General features: G+C 43.6%; 2 protein-coding genes across 2 annotated transcripts; both read left to right on the top strand.

Moving 5' to 3' along the window:
* Nucleotides 1-1,171: 1,171 nt before the first annotated feature.
* Nucleotides 1,172-4,785, top strand: prl (prolactin). Its single transcript, XM_040190606.2, has 5 exons — nucleotides 1,172-1,315; nucleotides 2,065-2,177; nucleotides 2,314-2,421; nucleotides 2,961-3,143; nucleotides 3,883-4,785. Exons 1-5 carry the CDS (start codon nucleotides 1,201-1,203, stop codon nucleotides 4,069-4,071), a joined length of 708 nt encoding a protein of 235 aa, XP_040046540.2. The 5' UTR covers nucleotides 1,172-1,200; the 3' UTR covers nucleotides 4,072-4,785.
* Nucleotides 4,786-5,085: 300 nt separating this feature from the next.
* On the top strand, nucleotides 5,086-11,792 carry LOC120827499 (dual specificity protein phosphatase 3). Its single transcript, XM_040190433.2, has 3 exons — nucleotides 5,086-5,639; nucleotides 8,937-9,169; nucleotides 9,580-11,792. The coding sequence occupies exons 1-3, from the start codon at nucleotides 5,473-5,475 to the stop codon at nucleotides 9,786-9,788; spliced, it is 609 nt and encodes a 202-aa protein (XP_040046367.1). The 5' UTR covers nucleotides 5,086-5,472; the 3' UTR covers nucleotides 9,789-11,792.
* Nucleotides 11,793-13,037: the final 1,245 nt, after the last annotated feature.

The following is a 13,037-nucleotide window of genomic DNA, read 5'->3' as shown; positions in this document are numbered from 1 at the left end:
CAACTCATGAAACATTAAATGTCTTGGTTTTAATATCAATGCTTTATATTCTGGTCTTTCTGTTTAGTTTCCCAGCATTCACTTGTAGTCCCTGTGAGTCTGTCCGGATGTCGTCACACGCTGCAGTTAACCACTCGCCTCCGTCTCTGCAAGTGAAAAACATGTTTTTCCTGTTAATAGGACAGAGATATTGACAACAAACTTGTGTTACGTACGCTATAAAGTCTCTTTCTCTATTTCCCTCTCCCTCCGTGCTTCCCTTGCTTTGTCTGCAGTGTCGTTCCCCACATGTCCACCCGGAGTCCCTGTTGAGTTCCTGTCTCTGTCCCGCGTGATTTCAAAACCAGAACTGAGCCATAAATATTATCCTGATTGTAGAAAAAAAAGAGGTAAATCTATAACTATAAAACTCTTATTTACCAAATCAAACATATTAGTTTTTATGATCTCCAGAGAAAAAAATATAACAAAAGGATAAAACTTTAAAGTCATGATGATTTGGTTACCAGCAGTGAGGTGGGTGGGATCCCAACACTTTAGACACAGTACCGTAACAACACCTGTACATGTATTTATGCTCATTTCAGTGGATAGTTGAACCCACAGAAAAAGAGGAGGAGGTCCGCTATGTAATCAGTTAGACTTTGGTAAACATACTTTCCTTACTCGCAGGTTTCTTATTGACAGAATTACACTCTTAAAAACTTCAGAGAATTTTAGGAGTTAAAAAGCTAATATGGCAAAAGGCAACAACAATGAAATATGATCGATATGGATTTAGATGAATGGCAGAATCCAGTATGTAACCATACTTTATTAAATTCATGCCAGCAGGAACTTGAGGAAGAACCTGCTTCTAGAGTGGGTTTAGAAGCAGGTTGTACACAGGCAGCAGGTGAGGAGACTGACCCACACTGTGACTGTGGAGAGGTCAGGTTTAACCATCCAATGATGCTGCAATGAACCAGGACTCACCGTCAGCACCAAACATCGTGTGAATGTCAGTGTTTTTATTCATCTATCTAATTAAGATCTGGGAGAAACTTTTTCCACGTCGCACAACACGCACACACACACGCACCTGTTGCATCCATTCAAAACCTCTAGGCCATGTTTCTCATTATGAGTTCCCGAACAATCACCGAACGATGCTGCATAAACAAATCCGCCGAAGCAAAGGAGATATAAAAAGGAGACGAAATGGGAAGGAGAAAGTTACAGCGCCGAGATAAAGACGCAAAGACTAACGGACAGGACTCAGCAGAAGAGATGGCTCGCCACACAGGAACCTTTGGAAGCAAACTTCTCCCCACAGGTGAGCTAAACTCAGTTGTTTTATATCTCAATATGATGTAATTTGCTTTCTTTTTTTTTTGTTGGGATACATACACCAAAATTAATACAATTATATATATTTTACAAGTTAATACATTTTTATAAATAAAAAGGACGAGACACAAAATATGGAGACCTCAAGTTTTCTCAGCCAAATATATAAAACATTGTAGATTCACCTGCTCAAATTACGAATTTAGAAAATTGGTTGTCGATAATAAATCAGCCAGCGCCTCGTATCAGCCAGCATCAGCTCACCATCGGCTCCATCATATCAGTATGATTAACAACAAGAAATTGCAGCACAAATCGTCCATTTTCAGACTGTAAAATGTACCGTTTTTTTAACAGATATCAATAACATATATCAAGAATACTGGTTTTGTTTTACGTGTTAATGTGGCATCGAATATTTATTTTCCTCAGCTAAATTCATCAGTCACCCACTAAACGCGGCAACAAAATTAAATGAAGGGGTGTAGAAGATACTGAAATATAATGGACTTGTGTTATATCTGCCGCTCAGGATAAGCTAACCCGTTTCGCTGTCCATGCACATGTTCCCATTTCATAAAACGTGCATAACCTTCGGCTCAACGTTTGGTTCGTTTGTTTTCGCACAGTGTGGGCAGTGGCTGGTGTGGATCTGTAAAGGACAACTTTAGTGAATGCAATATCTGGCATCACAGTACAAATAGGGTTGACTGTTACTTTTCCCGTGCTCCCTAGTGTTGTACATGGTGGCGGCGTGCAGTGCGATCCCCATCACCGACCTGCTCGACCGAGCCTCTCAGCGCTCCGACCAACTGCACTCCCTCAGCACGACTCTCACCCAGGACCTGGTCAGTACCCGGGCTCCACCAAACACACGTGTCAAACCAGCTCTCGGTTCCTTGGGGCGGTGTTGAGTTACACCCGTGAGCATGAAATACAACATGAGACAATGTACTAATCGTCCGCCATGCCCCCTTTCTCCAGGACTCGCATTTGCCTCTCACAGTCCGGCTGACCTTGCCCCGCCCCTCGGTGTGCCACACCGCCTCTCTGCAGACACCCAATGACAAGGAGCAAGCTCTTCAAGTACCAGTGAGTACTGTGGATTCATGCAATGTTTCCGATTGCCACGTCTCCTTGACTGGTGAACTCATCAAGTCATTGTGGTATCAGCCAAGGCTCGAGAGAAGTTTAAAGGGATATCTTAGCTTTTCAACATTACTGAAGATGTCGCAGAAAAGGGATAGAAGTTGGACCTGTATTTCTTCCAAATTAAAATGATAAATGCATTTTTTATATGAAAATCAGTTTAGAATCCCCAGACCCAGTGTCAACTAAACACAACAGCATTGAATTGAAACATTACTAGACTTTCAAGTTAGGTAAGGCATCTTGTTATTGAATTGCACAACAAAAATACTTGCTGTGACCTAAAATAAAAAAATCTTTTATATTCAACCTATGGGATTTATATTTCTTAACCTGAGTGACGCTAAACGGTCCAGACCAAGTCAGTATGCGATGAGCCGGGACCGAGAGTGGGTCGAACTTGTTTATCTTTCTCTCGCCTCTTCAGTCGTCCTTCAGCTTGTTGTATCATCTTACCATTGCCCGCTCGTTTTCTTCTCCAGGAGTCGGACCTTTTGTCCCTTGCGCGCTCCTTGCTCCAAGCCTGGGAGGACCCGCTGGTGTTTTTGTCCACCTCTGCCAACTTCCTGCCTCATCCAGCCCAAAACGCCATATCCAACAAGATCCAGGAGCTGCGAGACCACTCCAAGAGCCTTGGAGACGGCCTGAACATCCTGTCTGGCAAGGTGTGCAAAGTGTAGGAAGACACACATTTGGTTTTGCTCATGCACCCATTAGCTGCGTTTGGGTTTTTTGGCCCGGGAGTACCCGTTGTTTTCTACGTGTTCATAGCGGTCAAAATTTGGCCTTTGTCTGCCCGCCCCAAAAACTTCTTCTTGCCTCACTTTTTGCCTTCTGTGTGCACATTATTTCCTAACGCACGGTGGATGTAATGAATTAAATGAAAGGGGAAGGAAATTAACAGTCATATTAAAGTCCTCGGTGGATCATCTATTTTTCTTAGTGCTTTAGAACGTAACCATTTCCCCGTCCAAAATTGGTCCAAAATGGTCTCTTGGATACTTCCTTATTTATGAATGAAGAAGAACATGAGCTAATCGGCAACGGTCTTCCCTGTTGACCAAAAGTTCTGCACTCATATTGTACCACAACCCCATCCGGAGCCTATTTGTAGTGTAAAATGTTACAAGAGAGAAAGACCCTGGTCCCTGGGCTCAAAGCGGGTTTCTCGGAATCGTTCCGAGACCCTGAGTAAACTTTCTTCATCCCGGCTGCCGTTGAGCAGAAATTAATTGTTAATTACGTTTCGAGGGAACATACTTGATCCCGAAATGAGTTTATTGTTTATGTATAATGAATACACTTTAACTTTGATGTAAACCGATGAACAAATGTTGATTCGAAACATTAACAATTGTGTTTGTCCTCCATGTCCCAATCCCCGTACCTTTCTCTCTGTCCCAGATGGGTCCAGGAGCTCGGACCATCTCCATGCTGCCCTACACAGGAGGCAACGACGTTGGCCAGGACACGATTTCCCAATTGATCAACTTGAATTTCCTGTTGTCCTGCTTCCGCCGCGACTCCCACAAGATCGACAGCTTCCTGAAAATATTACGCTGCCGAGCAACAGGGCTACCGCAGATGTGCTAGAGAGGGAGGCAGCCGGCTTGAGGTTCCTCAAAGCTGGTATTGCCTACAAACTGTAGCTTAGCACGTGCTGGAAATCTGCTATCTGAGATAATAACCTTACTAAGTAGTTGTCAGTCTGGGCTTCTAAGATGAGGAGGAGGAGGAGGAGGAGGAGTTTCATTGCACACAGAGGAAATCAAATTTTATTTAAAAAACTTGAGGCATTATGGTCATCAGTCTAATTGGCAACGTGAATGTATAGCTGCTAAGATATTGTGAAAAACTCTTAAGAAACTTTCACCCTAAATTTGTGAAGAGCCGTTCATCTCATACAGCCTCCGTATTAGTAAAAACTGGAGCAGCAGTGAACCGACTGATCGCACTGTTTCGCGGTGAGGACAAAGCACAGCCCAGATGTTTCCAGCTGGTCTGGCATTATCAGCTCACCCTATTGTTGTCACATAAACCGGTGTGCCATCTCTCTCGTTACTCCTCCAGTCGTTCCTTCTTCTTAAGCTTTTTCTTGTGCGTGGTAGCAGGCAGGCTGAGACGTCAGCGGCCGAAGTCGTTCTCTCACACTGGGAGGTTTTCATAGAGAAAAGTCTCCCTAACTTGTGCTCCACCGCCGCATTTGCACTTTAGATTTGATTACACTTTCCTGTCAACCCTTCGGACGCGCATCAATCAATTTGAATATCTCTGTTCATCAATAAAGAATATCTCTTGCACAGTAAAGTGGTTTGTCTTTGTGGGCCCGATCACTTCTGTGGAAATGGGAAATGTTGAATCAATGGTTCCCCCGTTTACCACTGACCATGTGCTTCAACACGCATGTACACCAGTTAAATAGTAAAAAGGGTCATATATTATATGTGTTTAGATCAGATTATGACAACCAATTCCACCCTAATCAAATATTTGCTGAATTTATATATTGAACCAAATCAAAGTCAATGCCTTGAAGATTGGCCAATGGTGACACAAGAAGCAGGGGGGAATTTGCAGTTGCTACTCGGCGCTTTTCAGTAAGCGGCCACTAGAGGTCGTCCTTCGTTGCGCTTATGTTGCCCCTCACTCCCACTTTAATGGATCTCCATACAAAGAATATGGTGTCAACTCTGTGTTAATGCAATTCTTGTACAATTAGGAGTTAAAACGTTAGTGTCACACTTTTACTAAACCGAACGTGTCATCCATATCTGAAATACACAGTTTTCTTATTCCCTTAATTTGGATCGGGCCCCGCATTTGCATGTGAACCGCTGCCCCGGGCCCCCTAAAAACCCCGCCCCGGCCCTGCGCGCGCGCCTCGCCTTCCCGCCGCTGAGCCGGTCCCGGTGCTGAGACGCGCTGGAGGCGCACGGAGAGCGGGACACCTGCCCGCCACGTTCATCCCCAAACGACCCCCTCCACCCACCGGCCATGACGAACAAGTACAACCAAGCGTCCCCGGAGCGGCTCGACAACATGCCGAGCTTCGAGGTGACTCTGCAGCAACTCAACGACCTGCTGACGGACGACTGCGGCTTGTACAGCCGCCCGACGCGACACTTCCACGAGGTCTCCCCGCGGATCTACGTGGGCAACGCGTGAGTCGTTGTTTCGTTACCGCACGACCCGTCGCTCCGGGATTCAGGTCACGACGCGTGAATGAGCCCCGCGTTCTCCACTCCCGCAATTGCATCAAAACATTTTTTTAATTTTAATTTTTTTAATAACCCGTTATCCTTTTACTCTGGATAAATGCATTGACGTGCTATTACGTCACCACCGCAGCAAAGGCACGTGCCCGCATTGCTCACTGATATGTAATACCACAATAATATGTGCCTAATGCACACATGTATGACGGCATGACGCCACAACAGACATGTGCTCCAGAACCATCTGAAGGCATCTGTTATGAACGACATCAGTCTGTCACTGATGCTGCTGTCTGCTTGTTATGCGGAGCCATTGTAACACTGCTGTTATGTAAATGTCACAGGTTACACCTTTATTTTGGTTCTATTTCGGAGGCTCACTGTCTGACATCAGATCGTGGAGGTCGTGGAGGCAGATGAAGACAGGCTGGACGGAGGAGGATTCATAAATAGCTTGTGTGCTTTACCAGATTTGAGGGTGCGATTTTGTTCCAGAAATGACCACATCTGACTTTTCTGTGTCTTTGCTGAAGTTAAAGGAAAAGTTTCCCCCCCAAAACTGAAAAACCCACATTTGTCCTCTTACCTGCAGTCTAGATCAGTGGTTCTCAACTGGTCCGGCTCCGGGACCCACCATCACCCCTTAACGACAAGCCGCGACCCAAATCGAGGAACATTCTCTACTTCTCAAATGTATTTAATGAAAATATGGTGCAGTTTGAACCTGCGATAGTATGGAGACAGAATACGTATGCCAACACAAAAACAAGTTTAATGAAAAAACAAAACAGCCAGCTGTTAATTCTAATTTTTATTAGCGACCCACCAGTTGAGAATCACTGGTCTAGATTGTGTTGGAGATATCGGACACAGGGATGTTTGCCTTCTCTCTAATGTCATGAGAAAATTAATGAACCGGTTACAAGAGGTTTAGGGTTTAGCTTGGAAGATTCCACAAGATAATCAAAACAGTTTGTATTTAATGACATATTTGCTATTTAACAGTTCCTACAGTTTATCCCAAAACAAGCCGTCGTACATAAGATATTATTCTTTTCATTAAAAAGTTTCGTATTCATATATTTACGTGCCTATGGTTTATGTAGAATAATGATTTAAAGATCACCTTTGTCCATCGCCTAATACATTATTGGAGGGCCTCCACATAAGGGGCCCTTCCACATCTGGAGAGTTTTATCCATAACAGGTGCAAACATCAAGAATCTTTCTCCAGAATCGTTGACTCCACGTTGAAGGTGATCGCAGCTCCATTTCAGGCCTACGATCCTACATTTTAAATGGTCCGATCTGAAAGCTTCAAAAAGAGAAATGCCCCCCAGCCCTCCCACCTCAGTGAGCGATCACAGGGCACTTCAGCAGTAATAATGGAGTGTGTCTTTCCCACTGGTGTCAAGTGTCCTCACGAGTACATGAAAAGTTCTGTAAGGCCCGGTGAGGCGAGCAGGCCACGCTCCAACCTCCCAGAGCTGGTGCTTCTCTGTTGTCTGGCAGCTCGGCAGACTTTTAAAAACAATTCCGATATTTGCAGTGACGTTGCATTTGGCGAGCGGAGATCCTATTTTTAGCTGTCTACATTTAAAAGTGGTCTCAGTCTCAGAGGATCTCTCGTGAGAGGCAGCAGATCTCTCCTGAAGACCGTTTGTATCAAAGAAAAAGGAAAACGTTGTTTCTCCAGCTACCTTCAAAGTGTAACAGTTCGGCGGTGTTGTTAAACCCACAAACTGTTACATTATTGAACGATAAAGTACAGCCTCTCGTACCTTATTGCTTTAATAATGCACACCCCGTGACTCTCAACCAATCAGAACGCTGGATTTCATCTACCCGTATTATAATTATCAATGTGTTTTTAATAATGTCTATTTTTCGATGTGGTTGCAGAAAGTCTGTTTTTAGCTTGAACATTTAGCTTTCTGTGACAGTTTGATGAGCGCAGCCTACGCAGGTGAACATGTGATAATCACAATCCTGGCGTCTGCTTCTTCAGTTCATTTCATTTGTGTCTGCTCGGGCGGATCAAATCAAGCGCTCCTTACCACAGGTAAGATGGGTGACTTAACGACGGCGTTTGTTTCAACCGCCTCATCACTCCATGAACACATCCAACTCGAGTGAACACCTAACATCCATTCAAACCGCTGTCGCAATAATGATCGAAGGTGCGAAGGCAACATTTATATTTTGCCAAATGGATAACTGCAATCCAATGCAGAAAAGGTTCAAATTGCACTGAGCTGTAACCCGTGTGTGTGTGTGTCTGTGTGTGTGTATTTGCGCTTCAGTATCTTGTGCTGCACCTTCATTGAATTGGATTCAGCCGAGGCAGAAAGCGGTTGTAAGTGATACACACACGGTGCATCAGTGCCGCGAGAAATCTGGGGTGAGAAAATAACACATTATGGTGTCGGTGCTTGAAGTTTTTCACATTTTTCAAACAGAGCCGAGGTTACCAACACATTTTATTGGGCCTTTACCAAGTGGTGTGAAGTGGTGCAGCATCTAACAGCTTAAAAGTCTTTGTATTCTCAAAACAGGAAAAGTGGACTTACTTTTATAATTTACCAAACAGGGAAAGTCTAAAGGTCCAAATCAGTCACTGCTGTGTCCTGACCGTTTTTAGCTAACTACACAGTAAAACTATTGATACAAATTATTATTCAATGTACTCACTTCAAGGTGATTTAATGATATTAAAGTAACCGTTAGCTTCTTAACTTTCGAGCGAAATTACCATCAATGCTGTCAACACATCCCAATTCCAGCTAGATATCCCGCTTCAACACCCAATGAAAGCTCTTTCGTATTGCCCAAATTTCCTGTAGCGGTTAGACATGTAAATCTTTATGTATATTCATGAGATTTGATTTGAATTGTATTAATTAACATTACTAACTTTTTTAAAGCGATCAACGGAAAAAATGACTGGAAACATCGTCAAATTGCGCGTGTCCAGGTCAGGGCAACATTAGCTTCCGCTGCCCGGGTCAGGAAACGTTACGGTTACGTTACATTTCTGGAAATGTTGCGCAATGTTTTTTAAAATTTGGTGAATATTTGACATACTAAATGTGCGCCTTTCACCCACCGTTAACCGTCCTGAGGAAGAGAAAGCCAGCGTAGCACTTCCATCTAACCTCCGTTGGGTATTTCCCGCGACATCTCCCAGAATGTGTCCAATAAACTCTCTGGCGTGTATGTGTTGTGCCCACCAATCGGACGCAGGTTTGTGGCGATGAATGCGATGCGCCTGAAGCGGCAGGGCATCACCCACGTCCTCAACGCGGCTGAGGGGAACTCCTTCATGCACGTCAACACCAACGCCGAGTTCTACGCCGGCACGGGCATCGTCTACCACGGCGTGGCAGCCAGCGACACCGACCACTTCGACATCAGCGTGTTCTTCGAAGAGGCCGCGGAGTTCATCGAGAAGGCGCTGGCGTACAAAAACGGAAAAGGTCAGAGGGCGGCAGAGCCGGGATCAACCGGATGAACACCACTTTGGAATGACAGAAAAGGAATGTGTCTTCTGGTTAGGAGAGTCATTCGACTCCCGAGTCCCGGTGGGGGACGTAATTGAAGGTCATTATTAAAGCTGCACTAATCAATAATGTTTTATACACAAACCGCTGATCACATGACCATGTGCCATGTGAAAGGATTCTGTCAGGACAAACCCACGGATGACTCAAAGCTGCAATCCCGTCATTTCTACCAACCGCTTTAGCCGTAATATCGGCTTTCGTCCCTCATTTTTCCCTCAACTTGTTTCTGCATAAATGCTAATGCCGGTGTAGCCGATGGTTAGCAACACCAGCAAATGGCGATGCAATGTCGTGACCTGCGTTGCTCTTCTCCTCCTCTGCAGGTAAAGTGTACGTTCATTGCAGGGAAGGCTACAGCCGCTCGCCCACCTTGGTCATAGCCTACCTGATGCTTCGCCGCAACATGAACGTTCACGCCGCTGTGGCCACGGTGCGGCACAAACGGGAGATCGGCCCAAACGACGGCTTCCTCCGGCAGCTCTGTCGGCTGAACCAGCGGCTCGCTGCCGAGGGAAAGTTCTGCAACAAGTAAAGCAGATAGACAATCCCAAAGAGAGTAGATGTCATTGCACATTACTTTATTCCACTTGTTCTGCACCTCTAAGGAGGGGAAAGATTGAAATTGGGACTGAATTTGCATGTTTACAACAAAATAATACACAAAACCCTTTGAAAAGACGACACAGTATTTTAACAAGACAACGCAGTATTAGATCCCTCTTGGTTCAGGTCTATGTGAACATGAATAATCCGTAAGCGTGTTTTATTTTATATTCTGTGTGGTCTGTTGTGTTTTCCTGCTGCTCATTATTCCAGAGATACATAAAGGGAATGTTAATATTCTAATAATCTGAAAATATTTGTGCCCTTCGTCTCGGCCTCACACCTGCAACAACTGCCAAATCTCTTTGCCAGCTGCTCCCAGATTCACTGTGATTTTTTATTTTTAAATAGATTTCAAGTTACCAGAGGATGCCATTGCTTTATCCTTTGCCTATTAGGTTTAACAAAACTGTTAATTCTTTGAATTGCGTTGCACACCAGTTGAGAAGTCCAGTCTGTCATACATTTGTCTTGTTGGTGTTTTATAGGAGGAGAAGGAGCTGAAAGGCCAGTGAAAAAACAAAACAATTCTAGCGATCCGTTGTTTAAGTTTGGTCTAAATTGTTTTATTTGTGTTCACAACTCAAGAGCCTTATTTTTGTTGCTTTATCTGTGAAGGAGAAAAGGTTTTGCCAAAGTATTTTTAATACTCAGCACTGCTCCATGTTCTTAATAGCATTTTCTTTCAGGTGAGTTTTATTTAAATAACTTGCTAACACGCATCTTGTGTTTAGAGTGAATAAAGAAATTCAAGGTTACTTGGAACAATTCAATTAATGCTATTATTATCTATCTATATCTATTATCCCTGTTTGGAACATGGAGTGATGGTACATTTCTGCCTCCAAAACGCGCACTACGACAAACTACTTGACAACAACAAATAGTGTCAACCATCAGAATTTTTGCTTTATCTGTTATAATGATAATAGGAAGGAATAATGCAGCATTTTGGGAAGTCATTTTGTATTGTATCTTTAATTAGAAGTTGTTTTTTTTACAAAGAACGTGATGACGCCGGAGGCCAGTTAGCTTAGCTTAGCACAAAGTCAAAGTGTGGAAACGGTGGGAAACCGCTCGATGACACCACCGGCCCGCCAGCCTCTGTGAAAGCTATAAAAAGCTACAAACTAATGTTTTATATCTTTTCTATTAAATCCAACCCCAAAAAACTAAATGTCCTGGATGTTTCAGACGGACACAGTGACCTCCCTAAACCTCCCCGAAACCACAACTCGTTGTTACACTCTGTAAAAGATTCAATTAATGTTTTAAGTAGTGAACTTTTCTGGTGCTGGTCAAAGAACCCGGTTAACTTTTTCTCAACGCTTTGTGCTAAGCTAAGCTAAGCGGCTGCAGCTTTACATTTACTAGTACAACTATGACAACAGTACCAAACCTGTAAAGTGTCATTCCTGAAACAATTTGTTCATTTGACTAAGGGATATGACGGCGTCTCACAATCGGGACAACGGATTATTGATGAATTCTTCAGTGAGCGGAACCAAGCCACTAAAGCCACTAAAGCCTCTGATTGTAACACTGCCAGAATGTGAGCAAATAATAAAAGCATTATTATTACAGTTCTTCACAGTCAACCCCTCTTGCACATTAGTGTGTTTAGTTTTATAAAGTACAGCAGCATGCTTTGTAATATAAGCCAAATCTGTATCTATATATATATTGATGTACTTGTTGAGTCATGGTGTGCATTATTGTTGTGCGCTTTACTAGTCACAATGTGCATTAATGAGCCTGCAACTGTTGAATCATCACGTGCATTACTGAGTAGGATGTGATGTAATTGGTCGGTAGGCTTCCATTGAATCTCACAGGTTAAGAGGCTGCTTTGATGAAAAGCACTTTATCTAATGACACTGGTGATTGTCGTCGCTCCCTTTCATACATGCAGAAATAAAGTGAAAATGACAAACAGCGCTTTCTTTGAACAGTTATTGATCGCTGTGGCGGCATTCAGCACATACTGAGTTCCAGACAATGTGAGTGGAAAGGGGACAGATTTTAATGAACCATCGCCGCCTTCTTTATCTCTGAAGATGTATAATACTTACAGATTGCTGCTTTGCCTGCACTTTGCCCTGTAGAGGGAGCCGTGGGACCAATGAAAAGCCATCAGCTCAACACACTTTGGACAGATGCAACGTTACCTGGGTGGTTTACGTGTTTCTATGTCCAGTGCATTAGACCACACATTTAAGATCGGAAGAGACAGTTAATCCCCATAGAGACACGTTTATAAGCAGGTTAAGCAGTTGGTGTAATGTCCGCATTACAAACTGGGGCGTGGGGATTTTAAAAGGAGGCCATTTGTAGGCTTGCGCCTGAATATCATTTCAATAGACCATATTTGACGCAGGAAAATCTCTCATTAAAGAAAGATTCTCGGCATTCGGCAAACTGAGACCGGCCTTACAACAAAGATCCACCACGTTAGCAGTATATAGCTGTGTGAAAAGAATAATAAAATTGCCATCATGTATGTTTGTGTTGGCTTTTAGCACACCAGTGACCTAGAAGATATCGACACTGATCTGCTGTGATGAACTTCCTGTGTGGGCCCATGTTAATGTCTCATCATATGTTTTCTCTCTCTCCCTCTGTCTGTGCATCCGTCTCTCTTTCCCCCTCCTCCTCTGACCCCATGTGACGCGTGCAGGAGACGCAGGGTTGCGTTCTGTTCAGGGAACATCGTAACTCTCTTGCGTAACAGCAGTCTGCATGAATGAGTCCATGGTGGGGGGGGGCGGTCGTGTGTTTGCAAAGTGTCTGTTAGTGTGTGTGTGTGTGTGTGTGTCTTGAAGTAAGGTGGTTGTGCGTAATGTAAGTATGTACAAAAATTAAAATGTATATACAAATGTCTACACATACGTTCACAAACAAACCCCACTTTTATCCCACTACAGAGTGACTGCAGTTGGTAAAACGCCAGAGCCACGGGGTATTTATTGAAATATCTTACATTATAAAACCAGAGATTTGATATTATAAAACCAAAGTTGTGAAACCGAAAGTGCAAAAATGCTGAGTCATTTCCCTTTTGTCTGTCTCAAGGTCTTAGGACTCATTTCTGCAGCAAAGGCTGACGCTAACGCATGTAGCCTGATGTTAATGTTAGCAAGTAATGCTAGTGAATGCTATGATCATCCTCTTAGCTGAG

This window comes from Gasterosteus aculeatus, chromosome 11 (assembly GCF_964276395.1).
Source record: "Gasterosteus aculeatus chromosome 11, fGasAcu3.hap1.1, whole genome shotgun sequence".
In the NCBI taxonomy this organism is placed as follows: Eukaryota; Metazoa; Chordata; class Actinopteri; order Perciformes; family Gasterosteidae; genus Gasterosteus; species Gasterosteus aculeatus.
The sequence above is the reverse complement of the archived record's forward strand: the minus strand, read 5'-3'. Positions and strand labels throughout refer to the sequence as shown.